At 40.2% G+C, this 21067-nt stretch overlaps 1 protein-coding gene across 1 annotated transcript; it reads left to right on the forward strand.

Moving 5' to 3' along the window:
* Positions 1-8359: 8359 nt before the first annotated feature.
* On the forward strand, positions 8360-11996 carry LOC311290301 (extracellular calcium-sensing receptor-like; the record flags this gene model as incomplete). The annotated part of the gene is made up of 6 exons (XM_084408710.1): positions 8360-8580; positions 8709-8997; positions 9155-9910; positions 10026-10253; positions 10787-10910; positions 11083-11996. The coding sequence occupies exons 1-6, from the start codon at positions 8372-8374 to the stop codon at positions 11994-11996; spliced, it is 2520 nt and encodes an 839-aa protein (XP_084264836.1). The 5' UTR covers positions 8360-8371.
* Positions 11997-21067: the final 9071 nt, after the last annotated feature.

Here is a 21067-nt window from a genome sequence, read left to right on the forward strand (position 1 = left end):
TCTCTAGAATCATCCAAACAAAACAAATTTTACAAGAGATCTATAGTTTTTTGTATACTTAGTCAAAAGTCCAAGCGGCAACTATAGTTGCCGGTGGGAAAATGTCTTGTAAGTACATATATCATGGGAAAATGGGGTATACTGTGTTAATAGGTTAATAAATCAAGGTTATTGGTCTTGTTTAGTGCATAAACATAACTTAACCCTTTAAATTAAATCTCTGCTGTTCATAAATGTAAGTTTTGTTATATAGATTTTTTTTTCTTCATTCTATTTATTTGTATTTATTTATTTTCATTTAACTTTTTGATACACAATGCCCTGTTATGGCTGCACTTTGTTCTGCACTATGTTCCACAACTTTAACCCTTGTGCGCTGTTCGTTTGCGGTTTACAGTCAGGCTGTTTGGGCTCTGAGAGACCCCAGGCAACAAAATGTAATTTTGTAACAATATGTATATATATATATTTTAAACAAATGTAATTTTACTCAGTTTATTAATGTTTTTACTCCACATTTGGACATTTTTACTCCACAAAATGTCCAAAAAGAAAAAATTATGTAAAATTCGCCTTATAAAATACCCATTTCTAACTTTCATTCATGGGGGTAACATGGATAATTTGACAAGGTTTAGTGTAAGATTTTTGCCCAAATATTGGAAAATGCAGTTTTAAAAGTAAAAAAAAAATTAAAATAAATCCCTTTAACCAGTAGATGGCTGCAGAGCTCTTAACTTACTAAAATTTTCAAACTAAAAGACTTCTTTTCACAAGTTTTTCCAGGTAGATTCATATCTACATATAATGAAATCACAATTATAACAATAAAAGTTACTTTTTGTCAAAGTTTAGCAGTTTTTGTACTGAATTTTTTTTTGTTTTTCAATAATGTTACATTATGATTAGAATCAAACCTGATCAGGATGTTACAAAGAGAAAAGTTTGAGTTTTTAGAGTTTATCATTTATTTCAAACATCTGTTTTTCATATAATTCTACAAATTTAAAGTGTGCCAATTCATTTCTGTCTATGTGTGTTCTGTGTTGTTTCTGATTTTGAGGATGAATTTTGTCCATTGATAAAATTAATTTGATTCTAATCATAATATAACATTACTGAAAAACAGATTTTTTTTCCAGTACAAAAAGTGCCTAAACTTTGACAAAAAGTAACTTTTATTATTATAATTGTGATTTCATAATATGTAGATATGAATACAACTGGAAAAACTTGTGAAAAGATGTCTTTCAGTTAGTCAAATAGCAAATCATTCTGCAGCCATCTACTGGTTAAAGTGATAATTTGTTACTTTTAAAACAGCATTTTCCAAAAGATGGGCAAAAATCTTACACTAAACCATGTCAAATTATCCATGTTATCCCCAAGAACGTCTCGGTTACGTATGTAACCCTCGTTCCCTGAGTAGGATTACGTTACGTCGGATGACGACGAATGGGGTTTCGCTTAGAAAGCCTATCATCTTCGAGTATATAAAACGAGCCAATGGCAAAGAAATGCCATGGGTCTGCGGAATTTGCATAGCGTAACTCCGCCCTACCCTGGGGGTATATAAGGAAGTGCGCTAGCAACATGCAGATATGTCTTCGCTGAGGAGCCGAGACTGAACTCAGGCGTTCCAGCGGTACAGCGGAAGTGGCAGGGAGACGTAACGTCTCCGTTCCCTACTCAGGGAACGAGGGTTACATACGTAACCGAGACGTTCCCTTTCGTAGTCACTCCGAGTTACGTCGGATGACGACGAATGGGGTTCCCAGTGTAATCACGCCACCTCTCGACTGTCTTCCAGTGCCCTGCGTAAGTCTGAGCTCCCTGTCGTGAGACTGGCACGGACGAAGGACTCCTACTTAACACAGGAATACCAAGGTACACTGGGAAGCATATCTCAGTGGAAATATGCAATTATGCCCAACCCGAAGGGGGGGACTTGGAATACACATATGACCACTAAGGGCTGCATATGGAGAATCACTGGGGTGTCCAGCCACAGGTGGAATATTTCAACCCCAGGGGTGGCAAGGTGGCTTGCCAAGGAAAAGACACATGCTCAAAGAGGCTTACAGTGGAAATACACATGTGGGGGTCGCCCAGAGGGGGAACCATGCACATGGAGGCACCTAGCCAAGCGCGAAAGCTGCCAGTGGCATAACTCTGGCGTTGACGTCAACAGTGCTGGAGGAGACTCAGGGCTTATGAGGCTCACCTGAGGAAAATATCGCACGTATCCCGTCCGTGGAGAGGAATGGCAAGCAAGCGAAGACACCTGAGCAGAATCTAGCACCGGCTAGTTGAAGCGAGTACATGAGAAGAAACTGGCTCAACTCGGAGATTGTAGAATCCCGCGAATGTGTTAGGTGTCGCCAAGCCTGCAGCTCTGCAGATGTCTGTTAGCGAGGCGCCCTGCGCTAGAGCCCAAGAGGATGCCACACTCCGGATGGAGTGGGCCGTCACACCAAGGGGGCACGGTCAACCTGGCTGCTGGTAAGCCAAAGCAATGGCGTCCACTATCCAGTGAGACAACCTTTGCTTCGAGAGAGCCTTTCCCTTCAGCTTCCCACCATGACAGACAAAGAGCTGGTCTGAGGTCCTGAAACGTTCTGTCAACGTAAGCACGGAGTGCGCGAACTAGACAGAGCAGTGCCAAGGCTGGGTCTGCCTCCTCCAAAGGCAGCGCTTGCAGGTTCACCACCTGGTCTCGAAAGGGTGTGGTGGGAACCTTGGGCACATATCCAGGCCGGGGTCTCAGGATCACGTGAGAGTTAGCCGGCCCGAATTTCAGGCACGCTTCGTCAACCGAGAATGCCTGCAGGTCCCCTACCCTCTTGATGGAGGCCAATGCAACCAGGAGCGCTGTCTTCATAGACAGGAACTTAAGCTCCACTGATTGCAGAGGCTCAAAGGGAGCGAAGCGGAATGACCGGCCCGGACGTGGGTGGCATAGCGGCCCGGTGTGGGGGCACGGTCATTAGCCGCGCCCTGCCAGAGGAGGCCAGGGGAGGACCAGCGTCCCACGGGGGCGTGCTCTGGCAGGGGTCTGGCGACAGAGGGGGACGAGAGTGGCGAGGCTCGTGAGCGGCGCACACTGTCATCCACAGCCTCTTGGGGCTCGGAGGAAGGGGCATCAGTTCTTGAAACAAGAGATTCTCCCCCGGCCCTCCACCGGGGGACGGAGTGGCCCTGCTACCAACTCCTGAGAAGAACTGAGCCCTAACTCCAAGCTGCCCATCTCGAAAGTGCTGCTTAGCCTGGTGTTTGGCCAGCTAAGGGGCGGAGACGGGCCGTGCCGCCCTTCTGCATCCCCCTCCAGCCCGGGGCCGGTGAAGGCTCGAGGGGAGGAGCCGCAGGGCCCAGACATGGGAGGCATAGCGTCCCTGCGGGGGGGCGTGGTCGAGTTTCCGCGTTCTGTCAGTGTTGGCCAGGGAAGGACCAGCGTTCCACGGCGGCCTGGTCTGACAGAACTCCCGAGTCAGCACTGCCTCGAAGGCGACACACAGCACTGCATGCCTGTGCCATGATAGTGACAGAGAACATACAGCCCATGATCGCCACGCGATCGAGTGCAGCGAAGGCGGAGGACGCCTGCGGGGCACGATAAGACACGGGACTCTCGCGAGCCAGAGGCGTCCTGATGCACGTCCGGGAGAAAGGCACTGGGAGCGAGTGCTGAGAGCAACACGCGCCCAGGAACCAATCGTAAGCCTACAGCGCTCGGGGGGAGGGCGACGCCACTCCAACCGATGCTTTCAGCTGCCTGGGAAAGCATGGCCATCAGCTCTGGATCTGACCCGACTAACGCTGACACTCCAGAGGGAGGCAACGCAGTCGAATCCTCATTTCCAGAGGAATCAAGCCCGCCTTGTGATGCTGTGAGTGACATGACACCACCTGCTGGAGCCCCGAATGAAAACACTGGGTCCCAGAGAGGAACCAGGCACACACGGAAGCCCCACGGTTTGCGATGGCCCGTGGAATGCTCGTCGGTATTATGCCACACTGTAACCCTCAGATCACCCTGGCCACCAGCCAAAGTACCCCCTCTCGAGGAAGAGATAGATTGGGGTGTGGCAGAGGGGACTCTACCCACACGGAGATCATTGAGTCTCGATCTATAAACATCGCGATGGTCACGTTCCCGCAAAGAAAACATAACTCATCCGCGAGCGCTGCCGAGCGTGAATAAGCCCAACACGCGAAACAGCACTCGTGACCGTTAGGCAGATGAACCACGCGCCCACATCCAGTAATACACGGGCGAGCCGTCTTGAAAAAGACATGCCGCGTGCAGCTCTTTTAGAGAGAGGAAAAGCTCAGCAGAGTGCTGAAGCGCCCAGGGAGAAACACACACACTGTCGGCAGATCACTGCACAGATCAGCAGCAGGCAATGCGATCTCGCTGGAACACGCCGTCACACCAACACACTGAAGAGCCGCTCGTCTCGTAGAGTGAAGATGATACAGAATGGCTTGTAGGAGTGAAGAAAACTCTTGGCTCCGAAGCGAAAACATATCTGCATGTTGCTAGCGCACTTCCTTATATACCCCCAGGGTAGGGCGGAGTTACGCTATGCAAATTCCGCAGACCCATGGCATTTCTTTGCCATTGGCTCGTTTTATATACTCGAAGATGATAGGCTTTCTAAGCGAAACCCCATTCGTCGTCATCCGACGTAACTCGGAGTGACTACGAAAGGGAATGAAAGTTAGAAATGTGGGTCAAAAAGACCCTGAACAGTGCACAATGGTTAAGGCAAATGGATTTGTTGTTAGTTGTGTTTTCATATTCAAGAGATTATAAGCTAGATGCAGTTTTTTGGGTTTACATCAAATGTTCTTCGACTTTTATACATAATAAATTTGTTTATGAATAAAGATTGATCTGTTGAAAGCAGTTATTTTGAGATAAATGGCAAATGTTCTCCTCCTATTCATATTTTACATTGAGGGGGTGCATACAACATATTTGCCCACCGGCAACTATAGTTGCCGCACATTCAAATATGATTTTCAAGAAAGAAAAAAAAAACCTGGGGATAATAAATGCAGAACATGTTCACATAGGACACTATTAACACGATTATCCCTCATGTGGTGTTCGGGTCATTTTGACCCGGAGAAGATTTTCTTTTTCCCGAAAATACTAGTTAATGTTATCGCTTTGGACTGAAACTTAGTGACTTTTTTCACAAATGTTATTTATACTTCTGAAATGTTTTGTGACAATTTTCTTAATTTTTTAGGTGGGGTTTTGTCACCTTGTCACTCTTGTGGTGTTCCTGGTCAAAAATGACCGGACTACAAAAAATTGCTTATAAATCACTTGTTATGCTATATTATCACCCAATATTGGATTAAATCTTTTTGTCCACTTGTTCTCTTTCAATTAGGACTGGTTTTATATTTCTATTTTCATCTGATTAATCGTAGGCCTCATTTATTTGAGAGTAGGCATTTCATTTTTTGAGTAAAAAAAACATTATTTTTGAATAATTTTGGAAATTTTAAATAAAATCTGAAGAAAATTGGCACTGTTGATCACACTAGTCTACTTTAATATTTCACCAGGAATTTTGTTTTGAAAAACTTTTATTTTGTACAATATGGCACAGAGTTACACTTGTGGTGTTCCACTGGGCTATTGAGGGCCATTGTGGACCATTGTTTCAATGGGCCATTGAAAGTGAATGGGAGAGACCAATGCATCCAATGAATGGAACAACACAAAATATGTATCATTTTAAAGCTTAGAATCTCTAAAGCTTTTTAATGCATCTAATCACTTTGATCAACTCCTAACGACTGCTGAGTTATCACTCTAAAACTGAGTGTACCCCCTGCAGGCGCCACCTAGCTGCGAAATAAATAATCATAATATTTTTCAAAACTATTACCTTGATCAACTTAAAATAGCTGTCATTTGAAAGCTTAGAGTCTGAAAATTACAATGAATGTAGCCAATTTGATAAACTCCTAAGTAGTGCTGAGTTATTTGCTGATAAATAGAAAAAAAAAATCATAATTTATAAACTACTTTTTTGTATTACATTCAGCAATATGTCAAACACATCATACAGGTCAGATAGTCCTGTGTCATATGTCATTTGAAAGGTCTCAATGAGTAGAATACAACAAGCATAATTGTTTCAGGCGTTTTACTAAACTTGAGCTAGGTTTTTCTAAAAGAAGCCCTTCAAGAGACCCATGTGTAAACCATGTATGGATGCTGAATTTTAGACACATTTCCGCTCGTAACTTCATGAAACATGCTCCGATTATGACACATCATTATTTACAGCAGATGCTTACAATTACAATGAGCCCAAACTCAACATAATCCATCACTCAGAACTAAAGATATTCCTCATGGAGTTCTAACAAAAAAAAAATACCACAGACGCACAGACTCACGTAGCCAATCAAGGTAGCTTAGACTTGGCCTTTTTACTCGTATCTTCATGAAACATACATCGATCATGAAAAATGGCACATCGTTATTTACAGCAGGAGCTCACGATTAACAAGAGCCCAAACTCAATATATTCCATCAATCAGATCTAAAGATATTCCTCATGGCGTTCTAACACAGAAAATACCACAGACGCATCTAGCCAAGTATATATCATGAAGCACTCGCGTTTGGTTTGCGCTCATAACTTCACGAAGCATGCACAGATCGTAGAAAACTGTACATCATTGTTTTCATCAGACTATCACGATTAAAAAGAGCTCAAACTCAGCATAATCCATCACTCAGCTCTAAAGATATTCCTAATGGAGTTGTAACACACAAACCTCAACAGGCGCACACAGATCCTTGAATATAGATGTAGCCTAGCACTTATGTCTCGTTTTAACTCATAACTCAATGAAACATGCATAAATTGTGGAAAATGGCACAACGTTATTTACATGAGATTGTTAAGATTAAAAAGAGCCCAAACTCACCATAATCCATCACTCAGATCTAAAGATATTCCTCATGGACTTCTAACACATGTCTCTCCCATTCACTTTCAATGGCCAATTGAAACAATGGCCCTCAATGGCCCAGTGGAACACCACAAGTGTAACTCTGTGCCATTTTGTACAAAATAAAAGTTTTTCAAAACAAAATTCCTGGTGAAAAATTAAAGTAGACTAGTGTGATCAACAGTGCCAATTTTCTTCAGATTTAATTTAATTTTTCAAAAATTATTTAAAAATAATGTTTTTTTTTACTCAAAAATGAGATGCCTACTCTCAAATAAATGAGGCCTACAATTAATCAGATGCAAATAGAAATATAAAACCAGTCCTAATTGAAAGAGAACAAGTTGACAAAAAGATTGAATCCAATATTGGGTGATAATATTGCATAACGAGTGATTTATAAGCTATTTTTTGTAGACCGGTCATTTTTGACCGGGAACACCACAAGAGTAACAATGTGCCATTTTGTACAAAATAAAAGTTTTTCAAAACAAAATTCCTTGTGAAACATTAAAGTAGACTTGTGTGATCAACAGTGCCAATTTTCTTCAGATTTTATTTAATATTTCCAAAATTATTCAAAAATATTATTTTTTTTACTCAAAAGATTAGATGCCTACTATCAAATAAATGAGGCCTACGAATAATCAGATGCAAATATAAATATAAAACCAGTCCTAATTGAAAGAGAACAAGTGGACAAAAAGATTGAATCCAATATTGGGTGATAATATTGCATAACGAGTGATTTATAAGCTATTTTTTGTAGGCCGGTCATTTTTGACCGGGAACACCACAAGAGTGACAATGTGCCATTTTGTACAAAATAAAAGTTTTTCAAAACAAAATTCCTGGTGAAATATTAAAGTAGACTAGTGTGATCAACAGTGCCAATTTTCTTCAGATTTCATTTAATATTTCCAAAATTATTCAAAAATAATGTTTTTTTTTACTCAAAAAATGAGATGCCTACTCTCAAATAAATGAGGCCTACAATTAATCAGATGCAAATAGAAATATAAAACCAGTCCTAACTGAAAGAGAACAAGTTGACAAAAAGATTGAATCCAATATTGGGTGATAATATTGCATAACACGTGATTTATAAGCTATTTTTTATAGTCCGGTCATTTTTGACCAGGAACACCACAGGGGAAATTGGGTTGTGAACACCACACAAGGGTTATATGCATGAAACCATTCAGAAAAATTTGGGCACAAATGGGCTAATTCTATTTGACCTGTGATTGACCTGCTTCATGTGCCCTATGAGGTCATTGGCTACGTTCACAATCATTCATCCATAATAATTATGTCTATAAAAGTGCAAATACTGCATCAGGTCAAATACATCTGGCAGCTGTAGTTGAGCTCAATCTTTGGGATGCTTCTCTTTCTTTACACACTCTTGCTTTCCAGTCTGCTACATGTAAAGACAGGCAATGCTCCTTGCCGAACGATGGGAGACCCAAAGTACCCGCTACTTTTCAAGGATGGAGATGTTACTATTGGGGCACTTTTTCCTATCCACAGCATAGAGACATTACCTTCATTTGAGTTTAAACAAAAACCTCAGCTTCTGTCATGCTCCAGGTTTGTTATGTCATGTGAAATTTAGACAGTGTGTACATTTATTGTTTATTGTCTTTATCTGTTTTTTTTTTATTATTATTATTTTATTTTTTTTTTAGTTAATACTTACTGGTTTAATGTTATAACAGTGTGAATCTGAGAGATTTCCGTCTGGCTCAAATCATGATCTTTGCTATTGAGGAGATTAACAGAAGTGAAAGTTTACTCCAAAATGTTTCTCTTGGCTACAAAATTTATGATACCTGTAGTTCAAGAATGTCTTCTATGAGTGCTACTATGGGACTGATGAAAGGTCCAGAGATTGTAGCAGGGGACAGATGCAATGGACAGTCTCCTACACATGCCATCATTGGAGAAACTGAGTCTTCTGCCACAGTGATTCTGTCCAGAACTACAGGACCTTTTAAAATTCCAGTGGTAAGCGGAAATTAAAAAAGATCTGACAAGGTCACCAGTGAACTCATTTAATTTGTTTTGTTTTTTCCTTCCTTCTTTCTTTCTTTCTTTCTTTCTTTCTTTCTTTCTTTCTTTCTTTCTTTCTTTCTTTCTTTCTTTCTTTCTTTCTTTCTTTTAGATAAGTCATGCAGCCTCCTGTGAATGTCTAAGTAATAGGAAAGATTACCCCTCATTCTTCAGAACTATTGCTAGTGATTACCACCAAGGCAGAGCACTTGCTTACTTAGTCAAGCACTTTGGCTGGTCTTGGGTGGGAGCTGTGAACAGTGACAATGACTATGGAAACAATGGAATGGCCATATTTCTGAATACAGCACAGAAGGAGGGGATCTGTGTGGAGTACTCTGTGAAATTCTATCGAACAGAGCCAGAAAAACTCAAAAAAGTGGTAGACACAATTAAAAAAAGCACTGCAAAAGTGATTGTTGCATTTGTTTCATTACTCGAGATGGGCTTACTTATTGATCAGCTAAGTATTCAGAACATTACTGGCCTCCAAATTGTCGGTGTGGAGGGGTGGATAACTTCAAAGAGTTTAATCACTCCAAAAACCATTCGTGTGCTGGGAGGGTCACTGGGGATTGCAGTGAGAAAAATCTATATTGAAGGTTTTGCAGATTATGTTCTAAAAGAATTCTGGGACACAGCTTTCCCATGCTCACAAAAGGAGGGGAATGATTCTCAGATCAAATTAAAATGCAGCAGATATCAGGATCTACTTGCACTGAGAAGTTACAATGAAGATGTGTCTGAACACAGACATTCAAGCAACGTCTATAAAGCAGTTTATGCTGTGGCTAATTCACTACACAGTCTACTGAAGTGCAAAGAACCAGAAGGTTGTGAGAAAGACCTGATAATACAGCCACAGCAGGTAAAACAGAATAGAGCTAAACAGTTAGAAAGTGATATCAAAGAGATAATTATTTTAGTGTGACAAATTAATTACTTACAATTTCTCAATATAAGCTAATTTGTCTTTTTACTAGGTGGTTGAGACTCTGAAGAAGGTAAATTTCACCGTAAAGATGGGGGATCGTGTATGGTTTGACAGCACTGGTGCCACAATAGCCCAATATGAAGTTGTGAACTGGCAGCAGGACTCTGGTGGATCAATTCAATTTAAACCAGTGGGATTCTATGATGCCTCACTTTCCCCTGACCAGCGCTTTGTAGTTAACACTGAAAACATAATCTGGGCTGAAGCAAAGCTGAAGGCAAGCAGCACTTTTTTGTTCCAAGTTTAAAATGGTTACCATAATAACAAAATCTTTAAAAAAAGGTTACCATAATGGCAAAATCTAAAATGGGTAGTTCTGAAATCTAAGACATAATGGAAGGACATAATTAAAAAAAGAAGGAAATTATAATGACTGATTTATTAGGGGAAAAAAGTATCCTCCAAAGCTTTTCAAAGCTCTACATTCTGTTCAGAGTTCAGAGCAGAACCGGTGTAGAAAAAGAAACAAAAATAATTTAATTTAATTTAAAACATTTGCATTAGCAAACTATATGCCTAATTGGTGTTATAAAACAAATTAATGTGACTTGAATGTGTAAGTGATAATGAACTTTGATAAAGCAGAAAGGTAACTGCAGAGTGCATTGAAGAGCAAGTTTTTAGCCAAAAAAATATATATTAAGCTGACTTGAATAATGACCTGTTGTTGCTATTTATTTTTATCTTCATTCTACAGAATCAGAATCAACATAAATAACTTTGTAAAAATTATTGTATTTTTCTATGTAGAAGCCAAGTTCTGTGTGCAGTGCGAGCTGTCCTCCAGGTACTAGGAAGGCTGCACAGAAAGGAAAACCTGTCTGCTGTTATGACTGTATTCCATGTGCAGAAGGAGAAATCAGCATTGAGACAGGTAATCTTCAGCCCATCTCACAGGTCCAAAGAAAATTGGTTAGTTGTTATTTTTGTGTTTTTCTTTTACTGTTCAGGGTGCAGTTTACTGTTCAGGGTGCAGTTTTTTTTGCAGGGTGAGTTCATAAATAAAATTGTATCTCTAACTATGGTAAACACAACTTCCTTTCCAGATTCAAATAAATGCAAGCAGTGTCCAGGGGAATACTGGTCTAATGCTGAGAAAAATAAATGTGTGCTAAAGGCTGTAGAGTTTCTGTCATTCACAGAAGTCATGGGTATAGTGCTAGTCTTTTTCTCACTGTTTGGAGTAGGATTAACTGTGCTGGTGGCCATCCTGTTTTACAGCAAGAAGGACACCCCCATAGTAAAAGCCAACAACTCAGAGCTGAGCTTCCTGCTGCTCTTCTCATTGACTCTGTGTTTCCTCTGTTCACTTACTTTTATTGGTCGGCCCACTGAGTGGTCCTGTATGTTGCGTCACGCAGCATTTGGGATCACTTTTGTCCTCTGTATCTCCTGTGTTCTGGGGAAAACAATAGTGGTGTTAATGGCCTTCAAGGCCACAGTTCCAGGAAGTAATGTCATGAAATTGTTTGGGCCTTCACAACAACGACTCAGTGTTCTTGCTTTTACACTTATACAACTTCTAATCTGTGCACTATGGCTGACAACGTCTCCTCCATTTCCCCAGAAAAATATGAAATATTATAAGGAAAAGATCATTCTCGAGTGTAGTCTCGGTACTTCTATAGGTTTCTGGGCTGTTCTGGGTTATATTGGCCTACTGTCTGTTTTGTGCTTTATTATAGCTTTTCTGGCTCGCACACTGCCTGATAACTTCAATGAAGCCAAATTCATCACATTCAGTATGCTAATATTCTGTGCTGTATGGATCACATTTATTCCAGCTTATGTCAGTTCTCCTGGAAAATTCACAGTAGCTGTGGAGATATTTGCTATTTTATTCTCAAGTGTTGGGTTACTATTCTGCATTTTTGCCCCTAAATGTTATATCATCTTGCTTAAGCCTAAACAAAATACAAAGCAACACATTATGGGAAAAACAAGTTCTAAGTTCTATTGACAAATAAATAAACATGTTTATATTATTTTGCAAGTTTGCAAGAACATTTTAATGTTTCTGTGTACCTATGGGGGTTGGATAGTGATGTGGTCTCAGGTCTGTGACATTGAACTGTGATGTGATGCAACATGATAAACAGGCTGACGCAAAGGCTCCTGTCATTTCTACTCATCTGAGATAAAATTTCATAACACAGAATGATGCAAATATACCCTTTAATTAAAGCCTAGCTGGAAAATACACCATATTATTGTCATAAACATCAAGGGAGTGATATTGTTTTAAACAACAAAGACAATGAACAAAACACATGATGCAACTGACTGTTAAATTAGGTGTGATTTTTGGTTTATGGTGGGTTTCTGAAAAGTCAAATATAATTCTAAATGAGGTGTATAATGATATAAAAAAAGTATGAAAATGTAAAAGATCCCATTCAGTTATATTATAGAGATATAAAGAAATATACCAGTGAGATATTAAATCATATCTATATCTTCCAAATTGTCTACCTTTAGATATGTGTAGTTGACACGATGTCAAGCATTGACAGCATTTCTCTGCTGTGATTAAGGCTGCAATAATAAAAATAATAATATAGCTGCAAGCAACAATATGGGGCCAAGCCCTGCAAGGCAGAGCAAGCAAAAGCCGCTGTAGCGCAATGCGGAGCCAGAAGAGCAAAACATCAGAAATTTAATGTACATCAAGCACAGCAAGTTCTGTAAGCACATCAATTACAGCAGCCACAGCAAGCATTTAAGCACCAACAGCAGTGCGGAGCCAGAAGAACAAAAAGAGCAGAAATTGAATATACATGTAAATGTACATGAAGCACAGCAGCGCAGCAAGCATTTAAGCACCAACAGCAGTGCAGAGCCGCAAGAACAAAAACAGCAGAAATTAAATATAAATGTAGCACAGCGAGCATTTAAGCATCAACAGCAGTGCAGAGCCAGAAGGAATTGAAATGACAACTTTATACACAACTTTAAAGTCATCCCACATGGGACTCGAACCTACGACCAGAATGGTTAAGGATTCATGACACATGGTTTAGCACATTGCGCCACTCAGAGGATGTACAATCACAGACTGCAGAGGAGAGGCTTCAGTGTAAGAATGAGCACACAAAAGCAAGTTAACCAGATTAGCATGCTAAGCTAACTTAATGCTAATGTAGCTTATGATGTGGTATATCCAATCCTGGCAAAATAGATATCCTCAGATTCGACATGACGCAAGGAATCGATAGACACCAATTTTATGATTTTGTGACAAACTGTTCACAAGTTACAGCCTCTGAACCAATTTTGGGTCGACCTCATTAAGTTTGCGACATCATAACTTTTTTTTTTCCAGTATAGCAAAAAAATTGGGGACAGTACTTTTATGCGGCTCAGTCCGAAGATGATTTGAGCATATGTTTGAACAAAATTAGACCAATTTTGAAGGAGGAGTAGTGAAAAATAACATATGAGATATCGTTGAAATCGGCATAAGCCAAGGAATATATTGACATAAAGAAATCAAATTTCAAGCAATGTTAGCAAAAGTTATAAGCGTTTTTAAAAAAAACAATGATATCTCTGGAACACTAGGTGGCGCTGTGATCAAACTTCTCAGGTACCTTCGGTCCATGATAATGATGATCCATACCAAATTTGGTGAAGAAATTTCAAATAGTTTAAAAGATATTGCAAATTATGACAAAATTCAAAATGGCGGACACGTGGTACATCCCATCATGGCAAAATTGCTATCCACGGATTCATCATGACCCAAGGAATCGATAGACACCAAGTTTATAATTTTCTGACAAACTGTTCACAAGTTATTGGCCAAAATATGCATTTTCCATATCTCATGACCCGTAGGTGGCGCTGTTCCCAACTTTGGCATGGAACCTCAGATCATGCTTCCGATGAAGTGTACCAATTTTCGTTTCGATTGATCAAAGTTTGGCCGAACTATAGCTTCTGAACCAATTTTGGGTCGACCTCATTAAGTTTGCGACATCATAACTTTTTTTTTCCAGTATAGCAAAAAAATCGGGGACAGTACTTTTATGCGGCTCAGTCCAAAGATCATTTGAGCACATGTTTGGACAAAATTAGACCAATTTTGAAGGGGGAGTAGCAAAAAAACTGCATACTGTACTTTTCAAAATGGCCACTACTGTAATGGGCGGAGTCTTGATGTAAGATATTGGTTCTGATCAGCATGATGAGATGAATCAGGTGTACTAAGTTTCATTTTTCTAGATCAAAGGGTTCAAAAGTTAAAACCCTTTGAATGTTGAATTTTTGAACTGGTGGTGGCGCTATAGAGTTGGTCCTAGAGACTCAAAAATTGCTACATTTACTATTCATGGCCATCACTACAAGTGTGCCAAATTTCATCATTTTCCTATGTATGGTTCATAGGGCTGCCATAGACTTCCATTTGCGGAAGAAGAATTGTTATTCTGACAATAACAATTGCTAATATAGCTGCAAGCAGCAATACAGGGGCCAAGCCCTGAAGCAGCAGCAACTCTCCCCATCCCTCCCCTCCCTGCCCCTCTCCTGATCCCTGCCCCTCTCCTGACCCCTGCCCCTCTCCTGACCCCTCTGCCCCTCTCCTGCCCTTCCTTGAATTTTTGAACTGGTGGTGGCGCTATAGAGGTGGTCCTAGAGACTCTAAAATTGGTCCAATTGCTATTCATTACAATCACTACAAGTGTGCTAAATTTGAAAAAAAAAAAAAAAACCCCAGCTGTTTTAGTAGTACAAGTGAAAATGAACTCAATATGAAGATGTTTTATATAAATTTGCTGCATGTTATATTTATGGAGATCCTTTCTCAGATACACATCATGTGTGGAACTAAAACAACTTTTCCACCACTTAAGGCCACAGTACCTCTTCAGTCTGGACATGTGCCACACAGGAATCGAACCCACGACCGTAATGGTTTGGGATTCATGACACATGGTTTAACAACTTGCGCCACTCAGAGGACGCAAATTTCAAAGCTGTAGAGGAGAGGCTTCAGTGTAAGAATAAGCACACAAAAACATGTTAACGAGATTAGCATGCTAAGATAGCTTAATGCTAATGTAGCTTATGGTTATCCTGATAGCTGAAGAGCCACATTAGAAAGAATGGCATCTGGTTAGCATGCTAACCAATTATTATGCTAAGGTAACTAGCATAAGGCAACAAACAGGCTAGGTCAACTTCGGAGATGAATATCTCGGGAACGGTAGCAAATATCAAAAATCTGTTCAGTCATTTCTGTGCGGCTCGGTCCAAAGAACATCTGATCAAATTTTGGACAAAATTGAGCAAGATTTGAAGGAGGAGTAGCGAAAAAACTGTTTTTCATTTGTTCCAATATGGCGGATAGTCACATTGTTGGAAAATGACAAATGAGATATCGACGGACTCGGCATAAGCCAAGGAACATAATGACGTAAAGAAATCAAAATTTGAACAATGTTTTCAAAAGTTATAAGCGTTTTTGCAAAATACCTTATATCTTTGGAACACTAGGTGGCGCTGTGTTCAATCTTCTCATGTACCTGCAGGACATTGTGTTGATGATCCATACTAAATTTTTTAAAGATATGTCAAATAGTTTAAAAGTTATTGCAAATTATGACAAAATTCAAAATGGCGGACACGTGGTAAATCCCATCCTGGCAAAATCGGTATCCATGGATTCGGCATGACCCAAGGAATCCATAGATACCACATTTATGATTTTCTGACAAACTGTTCAAAAGTTATTGACCAAAATAGCTATTTTCCATATCTCATGACCCATAGGTGGCGCTGTTCCCAACTTTGGCATGGAACCTCAGATCAAGCTTCTGATGAAGTGTACCAATTTTTGTTTCGATTGATCAAACTTTGGCCGAGATACAGCCTCTTAGCCAATTTTGGGTGGACCTCGTCAAGTTTGTGACATCATAGCTTTTGAACAAAGATGAATTAAAAAAATCTGTTCAGTCATTTCTGTGCGGCTCAGTCCAAAGATCATTTGAGCAAATTTTGGACAAAATTGGAGAAATTTTGAAGGAGGAGTAGCGAAAAAACTGAATACTGTACTTTTCAAAATGGCCACTACTGTAATGGGCGGAGTCTTAATGTAAGATATTGGTTCTGATCAGCATGATGAGATGAATCAGGTGTACTTAGTTTCATTTTTCTAGATCAAAGGGTTCAAAAGTTATAACCATTTCAATGTTGAATTTTTGAACTGCTGGTGGCGCTATAGAGTTGGTCCTAGAGACTCAAAAATTGCTACATTTACTATTCATGGCCATCACTACAAGTGTGCCAAATTTCATCATTTTCCTATGTACGGTTCATAGGGCTGCCATAGACTCCCATTTGCGGAAGAAGAATTGTTATTCTGACAATAACAATTGCTAATATAGCTGCAAGCAGCAATACAGGGGCCAAGCCCTGAAGCAGCAGCAACTCTACCCATCCCTCACCTCCCCTGCCCTCCCTGCCCCTCTCCTGATCCCTGCCCCTCTCCTGACCCCTGCCCCTCTCCTGCCCCCTCTGCCCCTCTCCTGCCCTTCCTTGAATTTTTGAACTGGTGGTGGCGCTATAGAGGTGGTCCTAGAGACTCTAAAATTGGTTCAATTACTATTCATTACAATCACTACAAGTGTGCTAAATTAAAAAAAAAACAGCTGTTTTAGTAGTACAAGTGAAAATGAACTCAATATGAAGATGTTTTATATAAATTTGCTGCATGTTATATTTATGGAGATCCTTTCTCAGATACACATCATGTGTGGAACTAAAACAACTTTTCCACCACTTAAGGCCACCGTACTTCTTCAGTCTGGACATGTGCCACACAGGAATCGAACCCACGACCGTAATGGTTCAGGATTGATGACGAATGGTTTAACAACTTGCGCCACTCAGAGGACGTAAATTTCAAAGCTGCAGAGGAGAGGCTTCAGTGTAAGAATAAGCACACAAAAACATGTTAACGAGATTAGCATGCTAAGCTAGCTTAATGCTAATGTAGTTTATGGTTATCCTGATAGCTGAAGAGCCACATTAGAAAGAATGGCATCTGGTTAGCATGCTAACCAATTATTATGCTAAGGTAACTAGCATAAGGCAACAAACACAGGCCAGGTCAACTTCGGAGATGAATATCTCGGGAACGGTAGCAAATATCAAAAATCTGTTCAGTCATTTCTGTGCGGCTCGGTCCAAAGAACATCTGATCAAATTTTGGACAAAATTGAGCAAGATTTGAAGGAGGAGTAGCGAAAAAAATGTTTTTCATTTGTTCCAATATGGCGGATAGTCACATTGTTGGAAAATGACAAATGAGATATCGACGGACTCGGCATAAGCCAAGAAACATAATGACGTAAAGAAATCAAAATTTGAACAATGTTTTCAAAAGTTATAAGCGTTTTTGAAAAAGACCCTATATCTCTGGAACACTAGGTGGCGCTGCGTTCAATCTTCTCATGTACCTTCAGGACATTGTGTCGATGATCCATACTAAATTTTGTGAAGATATGTCAAATAGTTTAAAAGTTATTGCAAATTATGACAAAATTCAAAATGGCGGACACGTGGTACATCCAATCCTGTCAAAATTGGTATCCACGGATTCGGCATGACCCAATGAATCCATAGATACCACATTTATGATTTTCTGACAAACTGTTCAAAAGTTATTGACCAAAATAGCTATTTTCCATATCTCATGACCCATAGGTAGCGCTGTTCCCAACTTTGGCATGGAACCTCAGATCAAGCTTCTGATGAAGTGTACCAATTTTTGTTTCGATTGATCAAACTTTGGCCGAGATACAGCCTCTTAGCCAATTTTGGGTGGACCTCGTCAAGTTTGTGACATCATAGCTTTTGAACAAAGATGAATTAAAAAAATCTGTTCAGTCATTTCTGTGCGGCTCAGTCCAAAGATCATTTGAGCAAATTTTGGACAAAATTGGAGAAATTTTGAAGGAGGAGTAGCGAAAAAACTGAATACTGTACTTTTCAAAATGGCCACTACTGTAATGGGCGGAGTCTTAATGTAAGATATTGGTTCTGATCAGCATGATGAGATGAATCAGGTGTACTTAGTTTCATTTTTCTAGATCAAAGGGTTCAAAAGTTATAACCATTTCAATGTTGAATTTTTGAACTGCTGGTGGCGCTATAGAGTTGGTCCTAGAGACTCAAAAATTGCTACATTTACTATTCATGGCCATCACTACAAGTGTGCCAAATTTCATCATTTTCCTATGTACGGTTCATAGGGCTGCCATAGACTCCCATTTGCGGAAGAAGAATTGTTATTCTGACAATAACAATTGCTACAAGCCCTGAAGCAGCAGCAACTCTCCCCATCCCTCCCCTCCCTGCCCCTCTCCTGATCCCTGCCCCTCTCCTGATCCCTGCCCCTCTCCTGACCCCTGCCCCTCTCCTGCCCCCTCTGCCCCCTCTGCCCCTCTCCTGCCCTTCCTTGAATTTTTGAACTGGTGGTGGCGCTATAGAGGTGGTCCTAGAGACTCTAAAATTGGTTCAATTACTATTCATTACAATCACTACAAGTGTGCTAAATTTGAAAAAAAAAAACAGCTGTTTTAGTAGTACAAGTGAAAATGAACTCAATATGCAGATGTTTTATATAAATTTGCTGCATGTTATATTTATGGAGATCCTTTCTCAGATACACATCATGTGTGGAACTAAAACAACTTTTCCACCACTTAAGGCCACAGTACCTCTTCAGTCTGGACATGTGCCACACAGGAATCGAACCCATGACCGTAATGGTTCGGGATTCATGACACATGGTTTAACAACTTGCGCCACTCAGAGGACGTAAATTTCAAAGCTGTAGAGGAGAGGCTTCAGTGTAAGAATAAGCACACAAAAACATGTTAACGAGATTAGCATGCTAAGCTAGCTTAATGCTAATGTAGCTTATGGTTATCCTGATAGCTGAAGAGCCACATTAGAAAGAATGGCATCTGGTTAGCATGCTAACCAATTATTATGCTAAGGTAACTAGCATAAGGCAACAAACACAGGCTAGGTCAACTTCGGAGATGAATATCTCGGGAACGGTAGCGAATATCAAAAATCTGTTCAGTCATTTCTGTGCAGCTCAGTCCAAAGAACATCTGATCAAATTTTGGACAAAATTGAGCAAGATTTGAAGGAGGAGTAGCGAAAAAACTGTTTTTCATTTGTCCCAATATGGCGGATAGTCACATTGTTGGAAAATGACAAATGAGATATCGACGGAATCGGCATAAGCCAAAGAATGTAATGACATAAAGAAATCAAAATTTGAACAATATTTACAAAAGTTATAAGCGTTTTTACAAAAGACCTTATATCTCTGGAACACTAGGTGGCGCTGTGCTCAATCTTCTCATGTACCTTCAGGACATTGTGTCGATGATCCATACTAAATTTTGTGAAGATATGTCAAATAGTTTAAAAGTTATTGCAAATTATGACAAAATTCAAAATGGCGGACACGTGGTACATCCCATCCTGGCAAAATCGGTATGCATGGATTCGGCATGACCCAAGGAATCCATAGATACCACATTTATGATTTTCTGACAAACTGTTCAAAAGTTATTGACCAAAATAGCTATTTTCCATATCTCATGACCCGTAGGTGGCGCTGTTCCCAACTTTGGCAAGGACCCTCAAACAATGCTTCCAATCAAGTGTACCAATTTTTGTTTCGATTGATCAAACTTTGGCCGAGATACAGCCTCTACACCAATTTTGGGTCGACCTCATTAAGTTTGCGACATCATAACTTTTGAACAAAGATGAATAAAAAAAATCTGTTCAGTCATTTCTGTGCGGCTCAATCCAAAGATCATTTGAGCAAATTTTGGACAAAATTGGAGAAATTTTGAAGGAGGAGTAGCGAAAAAACTGAATACTGTACTTTTCAAAATGGCCACTACTGTAATGGGCGGAGTCTTAATGTAAGATATTGGTTCTGATCAGCATGATGAGATGAATCAGGTGTACTTAGTTTCATTTTTCTAGATCAAAGGGTTCAAAAGTTATAACCATTTCAATGTTGAATTTTTGAACTGCTGGTGGCGCTATAGAGTTGGTCCTAGAGACTCAAAAATTGCTACATTTACTATTCATGGCCATCACTACAAGTGTGCCAAATTTCATCATTTTCCTATGTACGGTTCATAGGGCTGCCATAGACTCCCATTTGCGGAAGAAGAATTGTTATTCTGACAATAACAATTGCTAATATAGCTGCAAGCAGCAATACAGGGGCCAAGCCCTGAAGCAGCAGCAACTCTCCCCATCCCTCCCCTCCCCTGCCCTGCCCTCCCTGCCCCTCTCCTGACCCCTGCCCCTCTCCTGCCCCCTCTGCCCCTCTCCTGCCCCCTCTGCTCCTCTCCTGCCCCCTCTGCCCCTCTCCTGTCCTTCTTTGAATTTTTGAACTGGTGGTGGTGCTATAGAGGTGGTCCTAGAGACTCTAAAATTGGTCCAATTACTATTCATTACAATCACTACAAGTGTGCTAAATTTGAAAAAAAAAAAACACAGCTGTTTTAGTAGTACAAGTGAAAATGAACTCAATATGAAGATGTTTTATATAAATTTGCTGCATGTTATATTTATGGAGATCCTTTCTCGGATACACATCATGTGTGGAACTAAAACAACTTTTCCACCACTTAAGGCCACAGTACCTCTTCAGTCTGGACATGTGCCACACAGGAATCGAACCCACGACCGTAATGGTTTGGGATTCATGACACATGGTTTAACAACTTGCGCCACTCAGAGGACACAAATTTCAAAGCTGTAGAGGAGAGGCTTCAGTGTAAGAATAAGCACACAAAAACATGTTAACGAGATTAGCATGCTAAGATAGCTTAATGCTAATGTAGCTTATGGTTATCCTGATAGCTGAAGAGCCACATTAGAAAGAATGGCATCTGGTTAGCATGCTAACCAATTATTATGCTAAGGTAACTAGCATAAGGCAACAAACAGGCTAGGTCAACTTCGGAGATGAATATCTCGGGA

The sequence above is a fragment of the Rutilus rutilus genome (genome assembly GCF_951802725.1).
Source record: "Rutilus rutilus genome assembly, chromosome: 5".
NCBI classification, from domain to species: domain Eukaryota; kingdom Metazoa; phylum Chordata; class Actinopteri; order Cypriniformes; family Leuciscidae; genus Rutilus; species Rutilus rutilus.